The following is a 21,543-nucleotide window of genomic DNA, read 5'->3' as shown; positions in this document are numbered from 1 at the left end:
ATTATATTCATATGGTCGTCGCATAGACAAATGCTATAACAGAAATGAGAAGTTAGCCTATTTTAAAATAGATATTAATTTATTTTAATAGGTTCAAGCTCCCGACACATTTCTGCTTAAATGTAGAAAAAATGTCTCCATCATTGCCGCACCTCCCTCTTCCCAAAGTGAAGACCCTGTGTTGACACCAGTCGAGAGTATACCGTCAGCGCACTGCTGCTGGGGAAACTGTACCTCAAAAGGAAAAAAATTGCTGAAGCGCGGACACTGTACGAAAACGGGATACTTTTTGTTCAGTGGAGCTATCACCGCCGCTTGCACGTCGTCTTTCATTTTACTTATACGTGGTTAAGCAGTGAAGCACCTCCCAGTGACTTGGACACAGATCTGGAAAGGCACTGCCTATATACAACAGGATATGCATTTTTGGTTGAACACAGGTCTGTAGCTGAGGACGATTTGGCTTGTCCATAGGGCCCCATTCACTTGTACCCTTGTTGCCTTTCAGAACTTTCAGACATTGGAAGGCAGGACAACGGAACATGCCCAGACACTTGGAAGAGAACTCGACTCAGTCATTGCTTTCGGTGGCGGGGTTCTGACTGGATGTGATTTGGGGACGGTTTCCCCATTAAGAGCAAGTAGAAGAACATAGTAGAGTTCCAAACAAAAATAACGTATTAGGTAAAAGGTAAACAAAATCAACTATACTTGTTACATGTTTGATCAAGCCACCAGTATGGGCGATGGAATCGCCGAGGACAGAAACCACTGTGGACCCAATTCAATGTGTCGTGACAGGGGCAGAGACTCGAAAACTCGGGCGGAACAGGGAAACCGGTCTCCTATACAGAGTTCAACAGACACCCCTGGGACATCTGCGTCAACACCAACTTCCTCAAGTGAGGATGGACCCGATAAACTTTTAGGAGTGGATCCAGACTACTGCCGAAGAATTTTAGTTAGAGGTAAAGTGTTTCAGTCATACGGCGAATAAGTATTTAACGAGATTTATTTAAATGCGTGTGTGGTGGTAATAGTAGTAGTATTAGTATTATTATTAGTAATAATAATAATAATGTATGTATGTATGTTGAAAACCTTATTTGAACGCGAACGAGTCACATAAAATGATAGAAAAATAGAAACATATGTCCACCGGAAAAGTAACCCGAGGCTCCTAGTCATAAAAGTGGCCTGAAACTTGACAAAGTAGCAGAGGCTATATCATTATAGAGGGGCCATTTCCCAAGTGCTGTCATACTTTGTCGAATTTTTAATATCATTATGTGTATTCCAAGCGCAAACAAAATATATGTTTAGCTAGAACGTTTGGGAGATTAATTGTTACAAGCGGCTATAAACGGCTGAAGTAGGCCTATTATGCTTACTTATCTATTAGCGTATTCACAGGGCATTTTTGTAATCAGAAACCTGAAATATGAGAGACAAAAATACTGTATCTTCTTTGAAATACATCCAGTTGACATATACATTGCACGATTTTTAGAATATAGGGGAACTATTATATCACAAAATACAAAAATATACTTAATTGACGTTTGATATAAACAAATTAGAACATAAGATATGTACGTGCCAGAGTTATTTAATCCTTTACCGCCTGCATGTCTGGAATGTTTTGCAGTCTTACAACACATTGAATAATGTTAACAAACAAACAGGGTCCTTGTGTACATGAGTGTATGGCCTCGTGTGCGCGCACGTGTGTGTGTTTACAAATGAACCGTAAGAAATAACAAAAAAAAAAGCTGGAAATAATATGAGGCAGAAAAAGCTATCCTATATTATTATTTCAAACATATATTTGGCTATTGGACAATAATGTACTAAAATGTTTTCGTATTTTAATTTTAATTATATTTAACATTGGCTAGAGTGCCAAGACAAAATAGCCTATCTTAAACTGATTTTCTTATGCACACGGATACCGAGATCTTTTAGGTATTGAAAATCGTTAAGGAAGACGAAACTTGCAAAATTTAGCCACAAAATGTGAAAGTATTTGTGGTAGTTTGAACACATAATAGACTACTGGTAAACTTTTTTTCCCTGCTGTCCCATTTCGACATGCATATAAAGCAAATTGACTATAGATTATTATTGGTAAATTCCCGCATTAAGTCTAATAAGCTCAGACATACTTTTCTGCTAGCCACAGATTGTTTTGCGTTTATGAGACTAGTATATGAAGAAGCGAAATAGCACGTTAATATAGAGGAACTTTTATAAGAGTAGCCTAATATGTTCCCTTATAAATGTTCCTATTCCCGTAGAAATGTTTATTATTATTATAATTATTAATAATAATAATAATAATTATTATTATTATTATCATTATTATGATGATAATAATAACACCGCTTGTAGAATTGAAGAGCGTAACTGTAGTTAACAAAATTCATTTTAAAGGTACTCATGCGCGGTGGGCGATTTAATCCTACTAATGGCAGAAATGAATTTACGATCATGCAGTCCGAGGCCGTCTGGATGTGATGTTGAGCCTCTGAGAGGTTTTGGCCGAGCTGCTTCGGACACGGAGCTAAGCCCGCTATCTCCCGTGTTACTGTTTGTTTTTAAAGTTTACGACTGAATGCACTTGGTACCTTGTGAGAACCTGGGTCATCGAAAGGTCAGCAAGTCTATGATAACTGTCCACAGTTTCTTTTAAACTAAGATTAGTCAAAGCATAATCATTTAAAAGCATCTTCTTTCAACACAACATTGTTATTGTATATATAAAGTGTGAAAAAAGATTTTGACATTAAAGTTACTTTAATGTGGGATTATATTGTAGTTACCAGGCAGACATGACAGAGAGGTGGAGCTATCCTCTAGAATCTTCAGTCTGGATACCGCACAATGTAGCTATTAAATTATTAAATTATTGTTTTAATTGCTGTTTAGTTTTTGCTTAATTATTAGAAAACTAGCGCAGCTGATCTTATTACAACGGCACAGTTCCCTGCTGGTCCACAGCCTATGAGCACACGTAATAATCAGGCTACACGTAGACCTAGTTTTGTGTATTTGCGCAGTATAGAGTAGCCTACACCAACATTGTCACTTTAAAAAATAATTTATTGAATTGCAAATAAAATTTCATACAGTAGTGATGCGAGAAGAAGCTATATTTTATGTAATATCTGACGCGTAATAGGCCAAAGATACAGACACCGTGTTCACTTATTCCTCACCAAATGATCACACTTTATGTTTCTGTTTAAGTGGTTAAATTCTAAATAGACATTTAGAATGTTTGCACGTGTTAGGAACAGTCTGCTTTTGGTGGCAGTTGCATTATACATTAACGCACGCAGTTTGCCAGTATAATCGCCCAGACATCAAAAAGTGGCAAAAGTAGGTATGTTATTTATTTATTTATTTTGCTTATTAGAATAATACTACTATTTAAACCGCCTCTTTGAAACCTATATTTTACATACATTCCAGGTTGAAACTGTCTTAAATAATTCATATAAATTATTTAATTATTGATAAAAGTAAGCCAACAATATTTGGGCACATTAACATCTCCTTAACAACTTAGGCCATGCATTAGTTTCGAGGATTTTGCAGGATAGGATCCGATATGCAAGCATGTTAGTATTTTTGTGCGTTTAACTCTTCTCCTAGTAAAGAAATGTGGACAGGCTATTATGAGTTATGATGTTCCATGGCCCTTAGATATGATTGTTGGCCTATAGCGTAAATATAGGCCTTCTGTTGATTAACAGATCTCCGAATGTAAAATGATATTAAATGATAGCCGATGTGCTAAGAACCTATACTCTCTTTGAATAATGAGTTATTGATTTTCTGTGAACATTTCCTCCGCAGATGCTAAGGGTACAATTCGCGAGATCGTTTTACCAAAAGGCCTCGACTTAGACCGACCGAAACGCACACGGACCTCCTTCACTGCAGAACAGCTTTACCGACTCGAGCTGGAGTTCCAGCGCTGTCAGTACGTGGTAGGACGTGAGCGAACGGAGCTTGCGAGACAACTGAATCTCTCCGAAACTCAGGTAAAAAAAGAAATGCGTGGTGGATGTTAAAACATACAATGTTTCAAATAATTTTGTCCTTTTTCACTCTGCAACCTATAGTGTTATTTAAAAATAGAATGGTTAAGAATTATGGGTTTGCTCATTTTCTTCTTGTTTTTGCCAATTACTTATTATGCTAATTGACACGAAACACAGCGACCTGATGGATCGCTATATTGCTATATAGATGTCATAAAGAAAGCACATAAATTGTTCATACACTCAGATATGGCAATAATTACCCTTGTTGGGGACAGTCAACTTGGTATATGATGATAGGTAATCGTTAGAACGTTCATCGTTTATTACTGCTCTGATAATAAAATGCTTAAATTTTATTTAGTTGTGTGACATTATATATATATATATATATATATATATATATATATATATATATATATATATATATATATATACACATACACACACACACACACACACACACACACACACACACACACACACACACAAAGCAATTCTGGATATATAACGTTTTACCGGCGAGTTTTACCTCAATAACACGTAACAGTGTTCACGCGATAATTCACAATTAACTTCTACTTACAAACATTTTATTCCTGGGATATATATTAATATTTATTTGAATCTGAATATTATTTGAATATTTAGAATATACATTGCTAATGTAAACGACGTTAAATCACTTAATAATTGAAAACCTTTATGTATAATTTGACAGCATATAGGCCTATTAATGACTACATTTGTTTTGATGCATCAATAAATAACAATACCAGACACTATCCATATAAATAATGTAGTATGTAAAAACCTGGTGTCTAGAGACGACGAGGGCAAAAGTTGGTGTATATTGACTTTTAATTGAAGATAGTCTGACAGGCTCAGTTAAAGGAAAAGTGTAAATTATTTTACCTGTAAAAGGGATATAAACCAAACCTGGGTAAGATGATCTTGCTTATATTCATAGCAAAGTTGAAGAGGAAATATAACGCAATGATAGAAAAGATTTTTTCTTTTTCTTTGCAAATAATAAGGAAACAACTGTGTTTGTGTGTGTGTGTGTGTGTGTGTGTGTGTGTGTGTGTGTGTGTGTGTGTCTGTTTAAAATCAGAATGGCGATTGTTGTGATTATGTAGGATACTTCGAGTAAGCCAAGACGAGTGATAAAATTAGAAGGGAAAGTAATAAAAATGTAATGTGCAAATGGATGACAGATCTTTTCCGGAAGAGTGTCTAGTCTCCTCTCCGTAAAAGCAACATGCCGATGTGCTTTGTCGTTTGTACAATACTCATAATTAGTATTCGCACAGTGGGCGTTAGTGGGTGGAACACCTCTTTGTCCACAAGAAAAAGGACTACCTCGGTTAACTGGGCGTTGTTCACGCCCTTCTCGAATTGCACCACTTCGGTATTAACTATTTTAACCACAGATTTGTTACTTTAAATTTCTGTTGTTCTTTCTGCCAATCTAAGGCTTTTCAAGAAAGAAAGCGCATTTAGTTTATATGACTGAACACTATAATTGCAAGACAGGACAGCAAAAGTAAAGTGACACACTTGTTAAAATGTTACATGTAAAGCCTTTATTTATAAAGCCTTGCTCATCAACGAATATTCAACCAAAAATACAACTAACAATGTAATATTTAGGTATATACAGAAATGTTTTTACATTGTCTATCAGATACAAATAAAGGCCAATAAAATAAACAGGCATATCCCCTAGAAATCTTATGTTACTAACGTTCTGAACATTCTTCAAGATAATACATCTAATGCGATCTGGACTTAGTCGAATAATTTAATCTGCTTTACTCAGTTATTCGAAATTTTACTTTCATCGCATAAAATGCGCAAAGTGGAACAAATAAACTCATACAATAGTTATCATTTGATTTTAAAAAAATCACTTTTAAAATAGGTTTTTATTTTTACCACCTGATGGCGCTGGTAAATCTCACCAGCAAACGTTTTACTGATTCTGTTGCAAAGCTTTGATTTTCTTGTTACTTTTCTATTGTACATTTCTGCACAGAATCAACAGTTTGGGCTGTTAATCGCAGTAATCCGAACTTGTTCGTTTAAATGCAGACCCTGTACTATGCACTGAAATGGCTTTTGGTATCTTTTGGTTTTGGTATTTACGTAATAGTCTAATCAAAAGGTTTTGGGTAAATGCCATGGAAATCCAGTGTTTCACAAGACGATACAGGTCGATAAAGATAACTATATAAAAATGATTTTCGGAAATGTATGCTCCTCTATGATTAAATTACATATTAATAAGCAAGTCTGATGACTCCAGTATGAGTCATAACATATTTTAAAAGTTAATATAGAATGAAATTAAATTTAAAATGTTGATTTGACGATTTATTCATCGATTATAATTATCTTTTAATATATGCATTGGTGCAGGCAGTTGAACCAATTCCCCCCTTATTATGCAAGTTGCAATGTTCTCCTCGATGTTTAGTCTGATTTCACATTTCTATGCACAAGCAAAAAGGCTAATCGAGTTTATTTCCTTAGATTAAATAGGTAACATATCGAAGACACGTTTAATTGAGTGTTAACTCCACTCGGTCAATTACGAACTTCAGGAGTAACTTTGTGCCGTTTGACCTAAATGGTAGCTGTAGGCAGCGAAAGCATTCTCTAAAATATTTCACTTAAAACTTTGTAAAATTGAAAAGATTTGGAAAAACTGGAGATTTTGCTTTGACGTGGGCGTAAATTCCATTGTTTTACACAGGCCTTTAATCGAAATCACAATCCCGTTGAAGAATTTCAGTTTGCTTTATCAAAGTTCCGTTTTAAGGCATGTGAATGTATCTTGCCTAAAATGCCTTTGGAAAGCTCTTGTTGTCTCGCTCTGAATTAATCACATTTTTGCATGCTACACCTTGAAAAGGCCTTTACTGGACGCCAGAACATTTTGGAAAGTTTTCCCATGGAAGAAAATGTCCGTTTCTAATAGCACAAAAATGAAAGATTCACCTTGTACTTTCTAAATTAATTTAAATTTCCTGAAATAATGTTTAATTTAGACTGAACATCACGGGATGGCACTGCAGAATTTATTCCCGAGATCCAGTAATATTTCATACTTTCTGAAAGCATTCCTACTAGGGCAGGCACTCTTTTCTAGTAATACATTGAATTAAAGTTCTTTGGGGACGTTCTTCACATTCTATCGCGATACCACACAGTATGAGACGCACGCCCGGTAAATCAAGAGGCAATTTGCATTTTCAATTTGTTGAAATGGCTTTTCACATCTACAGGTGTTTCAGATGGCTCCTAAATGCTAATATTCAACCTCATTCATATTCATTGGCCGTGACGCATTTTTGTGGCATCAGCTCTGAGTAGACTGAAATGTTTTATGCGTAGAAACCGCGTAGTGGGTTTAGAATTTTTTTTTTTCTGGGAAGGACTTTCGCTTTTATTTAGTACTCTTGAGAAGTAAAAATGAATTAATGTGTGGCTGAATAAGCCTTCAAAACACAAATAATTTCTAACAAAACTGTTAACATCCATGTCATTTTGTGAAAAAGTACGTCCTCGTGCATTTCGGTATAAAGAGAGTAAAAGGACCTTTCATTTATTTCACTTTTATTTTTAAAATCGGAACATGAAGTACGTGCGAATAAATTTGGATTTTTGTTGCTGTGTAATATATATTAAATTTCTTTAGATGTAAACACTCCAAATATCCTTGACATAATTGATATGTACTGTCGCTGTACAAAATACAGAATAAACATATGAATGACTGAAGTACAAAATGTAGCATAGTTCTGTGTATATGTGATGTTTTGGTAAAATAGTTTTTCAGGACAATCAATAGATTTTGACACGATTGATAGCTGAGGCTCTTTCTTTTCGCAAAACTCAGTTCAAGATAGAAAAACAACATTTATGGTGGTGCCAAATCTGCAGAGTACAAGAAGGTCTTTGGTGGAGTCCGACGTGTTTCACAGTTGTGAAACAGTTGGGACTAACGCCACATCCCAGAGTGAATGTTGAGATTATCGTGTTTTCTTGTATTCTATACTTAAACAATAGGGCATGCTGGGCGATATAAATTCTGGTTGAGACAATCTTTCAGTGAATGTGCCTGGCTAGATTAATGAGTTATCTAACTCGAAAGCAGAAATTAGTCAAACCGTGCGAGAAACCTTCACGGAAACTTGGAGAATCATGTTATCGAAGAAGAACCAATCAGGCGAGGACAAATAACCTACGCGGTGAAGATCGCGTTTTATGCAGGTGCTCGCGTTACTGGGAATAAATGACACTGCAGCTTCATATAATAACTCGATTAAGAGTGATAAAGGGTCGGTCCAGCGTGCGTTCTACCGTATTTAACTTGCATTCAAAAGACGAATTCCTAGCAAACGCATTTCAGTTAATTCGTCCATAGATGTGTTTCATGTCATCTCACCAGACATACAAAATGCTTTGTTGCAGACCCACCTGCGTGAATATCCTCCGACCCAGTGCAAGCACGTGGCTTCTTGCAGGTCTCCACCCCCAGCAGGTGGCTCCTCGGCCCGAGTGTAACACAGTGGGGATCCAGGGCCCGGAATGTGCTGCGTATCGACCGGCTTGCCTACGGCACCCAGGTCTACCAAACGGAGCCAGTTACATGCCACGGAATATAAGATGCTATTACACGTCATTGTCTGTGTACCGGAAGCCCTTGTTGCTTTTGACACTAAAGTTGTGAGGTGTATGAAGGACTTTTTTTGCACAGCAAATCTGGGCAACGTCATTTGTGCTCAGTTCCATTCCGTTCTTTGGGGAATGGATCTCTGGGCTAGTGGCTTGTAAGGCACAGGCAGACGACAAAGCTAAATGTGGGTTTATTCAGGCCCTCTGAAACATTCATCCTCTCTCTATTTTGGGAGCTTTTACTATCAGGTATTCCCTCTCACACTGACACAAGCAGATACTTTACAACACCTCTGGGGTTGATAGTACCTTGTATGAGGAAAGTGAAAGATTTCATTGCAGAAACATGTTCAAAAGATTTGATCTCACAATTCACTGAGGCTTTTAACTAGTGCCCCAAAAGCTTTAGATGTGCACATTTGTGGGGATACAGAGGTGCTGTTTTTTGGTTTGTCCTGTGATTTGCTCAGATTGTGTTAGCTATTATTTCCAGCTCCAACACATGCAGAGAAATTCTTTCATGATGCAAGTTGATGAGATTTAATTTGGAAAATCCAGCCCAATTGAATGACTAAACATATTTTATCATACACATTATACTTAGAGACTATACCCACATCTATTACCACACCACTGCCATGTCAATGTCACTACTGTGCTGCGAATGGTATACTCCTATCAATGATGATGTGTTTCGGTAATAGTACCGTTTAGTTGTTTTGTGCATAATGCACACTCTCTCTCTCTCTCTCTCTCTCTCACACTCACACACACACACACACACACACACACACATACACACACAAGAACATAAAGTACAAGGATAAATATAACTGGTGTGTGTATATGCCTTTATGAGCACTTTGAGCTTGTCTGATGCACTGTATTCTTTCATTATTGTTGTCCACACATGATAAAGTGATGGATTTAATGGTTAACTGATTGCTTATACTGTTTTAGTCCAGAATCATAGGAAAAGAGTAAGAGACAGAAGCATTAGGCAGGCTGTCATTAGGTTCTGCATGGTCTTTTACTACCACCAGCTGTTTCTGATCTTTTGAAATGCATATATTTTAATATGCCAGTATACTCAGTTTGTCTTCACTTGATCCTTCCTTCAGTTACATTCATTTAGTATATTGGTAGGTATATGAAATAATGTAAGTGCTGCAGCTAAGAAAAGCTTCTTTTTTTCCCCTCAACATTAGCGTAACTGTATAGACTACAAACAAAGGCAAACAAAATCCCTGCACCCAGTAACTGCATGTGTCCTCAGAGGATGTTTGCGGAGGACTGACCCCAGGTTTGGACCGGTCCAGCATGGAGGTCATGGCAGACTAGGGGTTTCAGCGTATATATTAACACAGTGGATAGGAGTCTGTGCGGTTTGCTTACATAGTCTGCTCTTGGTTTTTATCAGTTCCAGTTAGTTGTGCTGAAATGAGAAGTTGCAAATCAACACTATATACAGACATTTTTGTTCTGCTAGCCGATGTTGCCCTCCTCCTGGTAGAAAAAGCTGTAACATTCAGGGAATGTCTCTTAGACCCAGGACAGTCTAGCTCTGTATGGGCTCTGTATGGGCCACCCAGAGTTGGGCTGAGTCAGCATTCCCCCATCCCGAGCAATGCCATAATGATCAGGAGTGAGCGTGATAAGCTATCAGTGGAGGAAGCATTAAAAAACGAATGGCACCTCTGTTTGGAAACAGCCTCTTGGTGAGGCCAGATCCCTCTCTACTGACCTCTTTCTTCTGTCCTGGTCAGCTGGGCAGAGTCTTGGGTAGGTGGTGTTAAAAGCCTGGTTGAGTTGATGCCTTGGGTAGGAGAGGTCAAACTCACAAGGTTTAACTTGAAAATTCTAACACACGATTTACAAAACACACGTGACATAATAAACCGTGGCATACAAGTAGTCTACAAATTAGCCTACAATGAGGTGTCGTTGTCTTGGGAGTACACTGAAAACATTATTATTAGGTTTGATATTACGGAGGTGCAAAGAATATAACCTATCCATATAAAAATGAATATTATAATAACATCTACTGAATTCCATTTTTATTTTTAATTAAGTTGTAAATATATTACACTGAATTGCATTTGCAGGAAGACATTGTGCTGGAACACATCTACCTCAATGTCTTCATCCCCAGCTGTCTCCAGCGTTCATGCCACAGGAGAGTCAGTGAAAGCATCCAGTGAATACTCTTGTTCACAGCACCCAGACAGACAGCATTTAATGTAACTCTGACTCAGTGTCTTAAGAGAGAGGAAGAGCTTTGCATGTGATCTGTACGTCTGAGTGAGAGAAAGAGAAAATGAAAGTGATATCCATGTACATATACTAGATGTGAGGCTCATGCAGAGGCCAGGTGAAAGCTTCAGATGATCGGACACAGATTACTGAGGTGCAAGGACAAACTGCACGTTTTTAGATGATCTGCTGCGTGTTGTGGCTCAGAGCAAGTATTTAGCTATTAAACTGACTGTTTAGAGAGATGTGAATGTATCAATTTGGCAAGCATATGTGCATCTTCTCTTCTACTGAGGACAGAGTTTCTCCCAGTTGATTCTGTTGTTGAGCTTACATGTGCAGACTCCAGCTTTGCAGGTTTAACCGGAATGTTTCACATTTAAATTTGGGTTTGAAAAGCTGGTCCCAAGTCCCGGTGTAAGATTAGCTTCTGGCTGGAACAATACCTTTACCCCCACTTTACTTTACTTTTTCCCACAATTTAAAACAATAGTAAAGTGAAATAACACATATGGCATTGTACAGTAACCAAAAATGTAAAAGATTTTCATTTTATATATTGCATGAGCCTCACTTATGTCTAGTATATGTACATGGATATGTATAAATATTCTTTAGGGAATAATAAATAAATTCATACATGGGTATGCAATTTAGGCAAAAGTCTGTTTTTATGTCAAAATGTCTAGGAGATTATTAAAAACATTCAATCAGTTGTCTCCAAACATTTGATGGGTAACTAATATACATATAAAATTTAGTTATGTTCACCCTGCTGTCCTTTGGCGTGTTCAGCGAGTTCTTTGTGTCAGCAAGCCAGTTAAGAGTTCAGTTCACTGGGCACATTGCTGGTGTATGTCTCTGTGTGTAGGTGTCCTGGCTGCATGAGTACAGTCTGCGTGAGTAGGCCACTGGCGCTGTACTCCTCCGGCAGAGTGTGTGAGCAAGAACTCTGGCCCTATGCTCCTGATCCAGGATCAGCACCCCTGTTTTACCACAACCGTTTCATTCTGATTCTGATATCACTCCAAGCTGGTCTCAGATCAGCATGCACAGACTGTCAAATCACTTGCTGGGAAATTCATAATGCAATTATATGACTGGGTCAGGCAGGAGGTAAACCTGCGAGCGCTGCAGGATGCACTGATCACTGGAATATCCGTACAAGCGGCTTAATGCAAACACACTTACACTCAGGCACAAGGCTGCTACACGCTCACGCACTGCACCCTTGCTGACTTCCCATTTCTCTTGGGGTCAGGTGAATGTGCATATTAACAGTAGCATGTTTGCATGTGAATCACTTTGTACATTGTGTGACTTAGTGACAGTAAATTTGAAAAAAAAAAACAACTGAATACATTGTGTATTTTAATGTATGAAAAATATTTTATTAAAAAACACATATTTTAGGAGCCTTTACAGAAACCTCTTATTGTAAACAATTTTCTATTAAATATTATAAAAGAAGTTTTGTTTCTATTGGTTGGGCTTGATATTGTTGTCTTTTCTCAGCCAGTCAGAGTATATGCCAAGTTTGTGTTCACTAACTTTTTTCTTTAAGCAGTATAGACTGATTTTCAGTTTCATTACAATTTGAGTTAAAGATGTCTCCTAAGCCCAGTTTTGTTGGTGTAGCCTGATCTCTGCTAGTATCTGTCTCCACCCTAGCAGTTTTGAACAGATTATGTTGCTCAGGGACCAGAGGGGGCACTGTCACTCAATCTGTGCATTTCAAAAATTCATCATAAAGTACATAAGAGCCATTCTCTCACTCTCAGTCCATGGCCTGTAATCCTAATTGCTTTATCTAAACCTGAGCACCAGGCCCTAGTTCTGAGCCCTGGGAGGAGGGTCTTGGGGGTGGGTCAGAACACTAATAAGGGCTTTTGCGCTTAGGTAGATTATGGAGCCATATCCACCAGCAGTGCATTAAGAAAGAGTTGTCCCTTGGCTGAACCTGCAGGGACACGTGTCTGAAATGCCAGACCTAGGGTTGAGACTATGACTGGGCCAAGGCCGTGATCAGGAAGGAGGGTCTGCTGGGCTACGATTGGGAGGCATAGGTAGAAGGTGTTGGATGGAGAGGACAGAATGGAGCAGGGTCAGGCGCTTCATGTTGAGCACATAAGCACCAGTCCTCGAATGAGTAAAGCTTATCTGACCTATAGTGTCCACAGCCCGGCAAGGCCAGGAAAGCAAAGCCTATAATGCATCGCTGTGTTCCACAAGTTGCTGGGGCACACATCATCGAATGGAGCTGAGAAGGGAGCGTGTTAGCCTGTTCATGGGGTCACCAAAAGGTCAACAACAGAAGTCCCCCTGGCTGTTGGTCAGTCTCAACAATTAAAGTTCTGGATTTATTAGTAACCCACCTCTCAGGCAATGTCAAGATCAGAGACACAGACAGGATATTATAGGTGCGTCGCAAAGACTGACGTTATGAAGCTGCAGAGTGCGAGTAGATTGCTCGTTGCTAATGATGGGATAAAATGCACTTAAACTGAAGAACATGCATTCTCTGAAATGCCATATGTTTTGTGCATCATATATATGAATTATTTTCCTGCATTAGTAGTAGGATTTTAGAATTGCATGAGTATGACCTCACTAAAATATGTGCACTGAAACATTATGCTCTGATGATTAAACTCCACTTCCTTTTATTACACTCTATTTGATTTTGTTTAAGTTAATTCCTTTTGGTTTAGTCCTTCACAGCATGTCTGTCTCCATCTACCCCAACATGACACACAGAGTACAGAAGGCATTGCGGTCTGTGGTGTCCGACATTCCGTAGCATACAGAAACTGAGTGCAGCAGGCATGCTGCGGAATAACGGAGTACAGCGTTCAAATGGAGCAGTAGGGGCAGAGGGTGGAGCACACTGGTGGCTGCAGACATGCAGGAGCAAATCCAGGTCATGCAGATCTCCTCCTGTAATCTCTGCATCCCATTAGAGAGGATTTCAGTCCCATAGTATAGATGTACAATGGAGGAGATTTGCTTTCTTCTTTGACCCCCCCCGTATACATACAAGTATGTTTAGCTTGCAGTGTTCATGGCATGGCATTTAAAGAAGAAAGCCAGTGGGTGTCATTAGAAGCATGTGGACATTTGATTCTACATATATCTGCCAGACGCTTCCAGTCAGCGTCGTTACGCATGAAAAAGAAATAATATAATAAATCATACATTTGATATGTGTTTCACATGCAAAACAAAACAGCCCACCCACAACAGAAGGTTGAAAGAAATGGTCAGAATAATAAAACACAGATGACGTAGAGGATTAAGACAGAAAAAATGAAGACGAAAAAAATGATCAGTAAAAAGATGAATGACGAAGCATCAGTGGGATTTCAAATGCTGCTGCATTTCCATCTTTGTCACAGCATTTGCAATAAACTCTTGATACATTCAGTAAGCCTGAATGTGCTGATCCAAGTATATGAAGTAAGGTACCATGGTGTGATTCCATTGCAGATGTTAAACACCAGCAATAAAACCATGAAGGCAGAAACACATACCATATGCAATGAGGCACCAGGGTAAATATTCCCAATTGTTGTTGTATTTTAAATTTCAGTGTAACAGTGAGTTATATAGGCCAGTCTGGAACACACAAACATGTAAGTTGGTTTCTCAGCATCCTATGATGTAAAGAAAGGTCAGACTCTTTAAATATTTCTTGAATGGAAGAGAGCAGTTTTCATGACATTGTTGACATGTTTTTAATCTCTGCTCTAGGCGTGGGGGTCACATCTCAACTTTTAACCTCAGGCTTTACAAGATACCACAAAGACCGTTCTCTCTCTTTGCCTTAGAATTTTTTCTTCAATCAGTTTAAGGTTAATTTTCATTATTTTAAGGTTTAATTCATCTAGGTGATCATGTTATCTAGAGCAGTTATCTGACAACTGTGCATTCTAACTATGGAAATTGATGCCATATACCACATCTCTTCTCTTACACACACACACACACACACACACACACACACACACACACACACACACACACACACATACACACACACACACACACACACACACACACACACACACACACACACACACACACACAAACAAACACAATATTGGTGTATTGAGACAGTGGCATCAGCATCCTCTGGGGGGCTTATGAGCAATCCCATTATCCACAGCCTAATGGCCAAGCTGGAGCTGTGGTCTCACCAGTCCTACCCAGTCCACACGGCAGCTGTTCCCTATGGGCTCCTGCTGGTCTGTTATTCAACACACAGGGGTGTGCTGGACATCCTGGACCCTTCTTCAGTAATCCAGGCTCATCTGAAAATATATGTGTATTGTACATGATCTAAATGGCATATGTGGTGTTTTTGTCTCTGCTTTGAATAAATTAATGCCCTTCTGTTAACACACACACACACACACACACACACACACACACACACACACACACACACAAGTACAAGCCCAGGGGTCATTTGGTACCATGTTATGGTTCATGACATTTAGATGAGGGACTTTTATGGTGTTTAGATGAGGGACATTTATGGCATTTAGATAAATGACTTTTATGACTGTTTCTGCAGCCTTCCAGCCTAGTCGCAATGAGCAGCTTTCTGCAGTAAATGCACAGGTTCATGGCTCAGTTCAATACTCTTGTTTCTCTGCTCCTGACATTGAATACATTTGATGGTGATACCCAATGTGTTTACACTGTATTTCATTGCAAAATTATATCAATTGCCTCTCTGCTGGTCTGGTGAACACATGATGGAGTGGCTATAAATAAGTCATAGTCATCTGTCTATATTTTAAGTCTACAGAATCAACATAAAAAACTTAACAATCACAGTATTAACAACATTTTTCATAACTCCAGCATCTCCAGTTTCATCTTTGCTGCACATCATTTCAAATGTTATGAGGTTTCAGGTTTTTTTCAGAATGTTTTCCTTGTGTCTTCTTTCATCAGTTCAGTGAGTTCTTCCTTACACCACAGGTGAAAGTGTGGTTCCAAAACCGCCGCACCAAACAGAAGAAGGACCAGACAAAGGACTTGGACAAGCGCTCCTCTTCGGCCTCCGAGTCCCTGGCCACGTGCAACATTCTGCGGCTGTTGGAACAGGGCCGCCTGCTCTCTGTCCCCGTGCCTCCGCCTAACCCTCTACTGCCTCCACCACACCCTGGCAACGGCTCGCTCCTGGCCAGCCCAACTGCGTCCTCGTCCTCGCCTGGGGTGAGTGGTGCCGGCACTCCTCCAGGGGGCATAGCTGCGGGGGGTGGGCCGTTCGGCCTGTCACTGTCCTCGCTCGGTGGCACCCCGCCCTCCCCCCGGCTGGGCGTACCACCTCCCTCTTTGTTCCCCGTCCCACTGCTTGGTGGCGCTCATCACGAGCTGACGTCCGGCTATGGGTGTGGGGCATCGGCTTTTGAGCCCTACACCCGGACAGAGAGGAAGGACGCAGATCTGGGCGGTAAGAAAACAATTTCCTAAAGAGGCTTACCGGCCTACAGACTCGAGATGCCCTCTTTTACCTGCCTTGGGGGTGCCAGAGAGGGGTACAAACATGAGAGGGTTACAGAAGAACAGCAGTCACCTCCATTTTGGACCCCTCATCCCCTCCTGTGCATGTGTTTTCTGACATGTTAAGGTGACAGGCAAAGGCTTGAAGGCTCTGCTAAAGAGGTGTGCATGTATATGAAACACGGAGCAAGACACCCATGTAATTTACTGCCTACATGTCCAGTACTTACAGAGTGGATTCTTCTTCACAGATGCTCACTGTTTTCTTCCATTTTTGAATTTCTTGTATATGTGTGTGCACACGTGTGTTTATGTGCGTTTGCATTGCACACGTGTTGCAAACAGCTTCAGGCGTTGTCTATGTGAGTAGTGGAAAAAAGTTCAACATTGTTACTGTAATTGTGAAAGGCAAAATTGCTTTATGAGAGATATTGTATCCAAATGGGTGTTTAAAAAATGAAATGAATGATTCATGTCAATAATGTTTGATGAACCTTGTGATACATGTTTTTATGCTGCTCTTAAGTAGACTTTTTGGGAGAGTTTTTCATTTATGTACATTTTGTCCATGTGAGATTGAGTGTGTGACAAATGTTTTTCTTAGTGCATCTCTTAAACATTCTGTACACATTCACAATAACAGGCCCACTGCACATCCAACCAGCCACATCTTACAGGTTATGGTAGAAGCTGGTGGTAGGACAAAGACCACCATGCACTGTAATACTTTCAGTCTCTCTATCACTAGTGTCTGTTTTAAAAGCAATGATTCACACAGACATCATTTGGTGAAAATTAACCATGAAATTGGCTAAAGTAAACAGAAAGTAGATGGCATGAATTTAGATGGCATGCATTTTGCTTGTTGCTTTTCAGAAATTTAAAACCAAACATTTCTTCAAACAAGAAAAGATTTTTATCTAAAAGTTTGAAAAATGTATTAAAAGTTGCATCCAATAGGGCAAACATAACTGCCAGTATAACCAATGCATCATTAACTCAGCATTACAGGTCCTAGTGAAATATGTTTAGTGAGCAACTTGTTTCCAAATGTAAGCAAGTGAAGGGGCTGAAGACTATCGTGAAAACACATACACTATGAATGTCTTAGCTAGCAGTTTTCACATTTTGTGGGCTTGTGCAGTGCTGACTTATTTTTACTGAATGCGTGGTGGAACAGATTTGCTTTTTGTACATGAGTAGACAGACCCAGGCAATATCTAACAGACTCAGATATCACACTTAGACCCCATCCATTTACTCACAATGTTCATGAAGGACATGGTAGTATTTTTCACCATGATTAGCAATCAAGTCATGTATCAAGATTTGGCATTTAGCTACCTGTTCATTCTATATCTCTTATGATGGTCTTGTCTTATGCTCTGAGTCTCTAGGGGTGAAGGCTAAGTGAAAAGCATTGTAAGCTTGGTGCGTTTGTTATCCTGCATTATCTCCACTACAGGAACTAGACCTGCTTTCCTGGAACTGCTTTCTGAGCGTGATGGACCAGCATGCATGATGTACATCATACTTTGATACTCTGATAAACCATGCATGTCTAGCCCTAGGCCTGTCCAGCCCATGTCCTGTTCACACATGTCCCGGGCCACCCATCCATGTTCTGTCCAGTCCATGTCCCATATCCCCATTTCCCAGCCTGTGCATCTATGCCCTGTCCAATCCATGTCCTGTCCACCCGTGTCCTGTCCAATCCATGTCCTGTCCACCCGTGTCCTGTCCAGCTCATGTCCTGTCCAGCCCATGTCCCGTGCACCCATATTTATCTCTTTGGTGATGCCCCTTGTTCACAGTCACTCATACTTAGTGCAGTTGTTCCCATCGCCAATTACTTTAAAAACCTAAGCACTTTATTTTCATTTATTTACACCTCTTGGCAGATTTTCTTACCCAACCCTTCCTCTGTTAAAGATAAATTAAGAATTATCAAAGCTCTATCAATTTTGATCTTAGATCTCTTCTATGGTTTTTTTCTTTTTTGCTGTAGAGAAGCTGTTTGTCACTGAGGTGCCAGAGACAGGCATGTAAGCAGCTTGCGGGGACTCTGCGGTTGGTGGGAGTTGCGTCTGTCTGTCCCTCCTTCATACTGCCATAGAAAAGCTCATGGTCTCAGTATTTCCCCACCGTTGCTTTTGATTTCATTGCTGATTCTGACTCAATGCAGTGTCTCAGTGAGCCACTGTCAAATCATCCACGTTTGCTACCTATGCTAATAAGCCAGTGTGCTGTTGTCTTCAAGCTGATATGTACCAAAGGACTGTTAGCTGACTCTAAGCAATAGCAGCCCTTAATTATCTTCTTTTGTTAAAGACAAGCAAGGGTGAAGGTATGACCCTGGCCTCCTCCTGGCCTCCCGGCCTCGCCTTTTGGGGGCTATAATTAACTACAGGTGCAGAACGAATAGCTCTTTCCTCTTTTTGGAATGAGAATCTTGTAAAAGCTGCAAACCTTTGGAGAACTACATTTGATCTCTTGCACTCTTGTGACTGTTTCACAGTGTCCACTGTATTGGTTTGGTTGTCATGGGAACCTCTGTTGAGTCTTTTTGTTGCTGTTGAATACTGTTTACTGAATATTTTCAATAAGCAGTAGTTTACATCAGCAAAACACATTCCCCTTTTTCATTGCCTTTACTCACTAGACTTGGTCTGCTTAGATCAGTGCTACTCATATATATCCATGCCTTCCTCTCACAGACAACATTTTGTGTTTTCTTTTTTTGGTGTTTTGCTGAGTGTGATATTTGAAAGAATTATATAATTAATTCTTCTTCTCTTTTGACTCTGACAGAACAAGTGGCTTAGAATTGATGCTTAAATTGTCAGACTGCAATTCTTTAATGTCTTTTACCAAGTAAAATATAGATTCTTTAATGTTTCTCAGAAGGAAATCATAATATCACCCAACTAATACTTACAGCAGCAAATGAATTGTATTGAAGCCAGTTTCCTGCAAATGTATCATCATGTATTTGTTGTGTGTGTGTGTATCTGTGTGTGTGTGTGTGTGTGTGTGTGTGTGTGTGTGCACACCTGTGAAAGAGGAATATACTTGATCACGATATGAACAGTGGATTTGAGCAAGGCTACTGAAGTGCTAGAATTCCTATGGGGCAGGGGGATGGTGATCAATCTGAAAAACAGAATGCACTGTCTCCATATTACCCCCAGGTACCGCTCCACCCCTCTTACAAAATCAAAACATCTCTCGTTTTAAATCTTAAATATATTTTGAGAGCATAAAAACACACTGTGAATCATATGCTATAGTTACCAGACACAGTCCTGAAGTGGAGGGTACAGGGCAGGTCTATATAGAGCTTTCTACGCTGGTGTGATTGTAATGGGGTTTTTTAATGGCTTTATGATTGATAAGATTGTGTTTTTTTAATAGTTCAATGTTTTGTTCCTACACACAGACAAGATTATGTGTAAGTAAGCCATAAAGGTTTTTGGCAGAAAATTATGTGTAACCTTGTCAAAACATAATTGGCACCAGATTCTTAAAAAAAAGAAGAAAAATGTTACCATGTAAATATAATGTATGAGATGTATGAGTCTTTGCACAGTACTTTCATGTTGGTATCATGTGGTCTTACAGTAAACAAAAAAGAAGAATGAAAAAAACTTTATAAATGCTTTACAGTTCTCTGTCTTGTTAACAATTTGCACTTATTTAAAAGACAAGTTTCTTTGTGTTTTGGTGAAAGAGCTGTTTTGATGCTCAGGCTATAAAAGCCAAGATATTGTATGATATGTATATGTATTTTTATTCATATGCATATAAATATATGTCTATGTAATTTGTTTCTCTCTGTATGTGTATTTTTTGAATATACATATATATATAACTTTAATTTGACATTCAATAGGCACGTTCAATAGGCAGTCATTGACTGTCCCATTAATCACTTCAGTATTTCTTCCTCCATATGATACTCACTTGGCCTCTTTTACTCTGTTCCCTGAGAGACACACACAAGGTCAACACAGCTTTAGAAACTGTTATCTTTATTTTTCCTTTTCTGAGCCTTGAGAGTTCTTGAATTTCTTAAGCACATTCCTATTAATGTAGAATCACTATCCCCATGCTTAAAGTGATAACTTTGATTACTTTTAGACCAAATTAACAATCTGAAAGAAGAGCACATGGAAAGAACATACCCACACTGCTTTAATACCAGATCGGCCAAGGTCTGTCATCCCTTTGGAAACATGTAATTTATTAACAGCGATTTTTCCTCAGAATGATCCATGGTTTTCTTTCACCCATGTAAAAGTAATCCCTGCGCATTCCATGAAAGACTTATAAACCTTTAAGGTAGGATATTTAGTGAGGTATTTTCCTGACATTATTGATTAAATGTGTCAGTGGTCTGATGGTTCTGTTATCAGTTCCCTGAAAACTGCCAGATCTTTCGTGAGCAGCATGTAGTTTGTAGTCCTTGGCAGTAAATGTGTTTATTAACAGCAGATTATGAGTATACGCTGCGTACAAAACGTGATCTTAGAGTACTACTGAGGTAGAACCAAAACCTATGAGAAAGAAAATCATTGCTACAGTCCTCTCATTATGTCTTAGTCTGGGCTGGCCTTACAAATCTCTTGAACACTTCCTTGACCATCTTCCCTTGTCTATGGTCAGCCTGCAAAAACACCCAAATCCCTCTTTATGTCTTGCCAACCGATGGGTTATTTTTCAATAAATGGTGACCGAATAGCCACAATATGTTTAACCACATGGTTTGGTGCACTTCTTCCTCCTGGAGCTGCACTACTTTTCTGTGGCTTGCTGGGACAATCAACCCTGGGGTGCCAATTAAAATGATTGGCGTCTTTTCTTCTAGAGAGTAGATGGCAGGGGAGAGGGAGCACTAAATGGGTGGCCTGGTGGGCTTGGGTGTGGGGGGGTGCAGGACTCACGGGACCCATAGGGGTGCAGGACTCACGGGACAGAGACAGCTGGCCAAAAGTGACGGCAACACCTCTGCCAGAAGGCTGTTCTGCAAAATGAGTTAGGA

The 21,543-nt window shown here is 39.3% G+C and overlaps 1 protein-coding gene across 2 annotated transcripts; it reads left to right on the top strand.

Annotated features, from left to right (window-relative positions):
* The first annotated feature begins 53 nt into the window (after positions 1–53).
* On the top strand, positions 54–20,325 carry vax2 (ventral anterior homeobox 2). Of its 2 annotated transcripts, none has more exons than XM_027026338.3 (3): positions 54–968; positions 3,862–4,049; positions 15,978–20,325. In XM_027026338.3, exons 1-3 carry the CDS (start codon positions 719–721, stop codon positions 16,470–16,472), a joined length of 933 nt encoding a protein of 310 aa, XP_026882139.2. In that variant the 5' UTR covers positions 54–718; the 3' UTR covers positions 16,473–20,325. The 2 variants fall into 2 exon arrangements, with proteins under 2 accessions (XP_026882139.2, XP_081551312.1); XM_081695186.1 differs by having other exon boundaries at positions 15,951–20,325.
* Positions 20,326–21,543: the final 1,218 nt, after the last annotated feature.

Source organism: Electrophorus electricus, chromosome 13 (assembly GCF_041902795.1).
Source record: "Electrophorus electricus isolate QZ-2024a chromosome 13, ASM4190279v1, whole genome shotgun sequence".
In the NCBI taxonomy this organism is placed as follows: domain Eukaryota; kingdom Metazoa; phylum Chordata; class Actinopteri; order Gymnotiformes; family Gymnotidae; genus Electrophorus; species Electrophorus electricus.
This window is presented reverse-complemented; position numbering and strand designations above follow the sequence as displayed.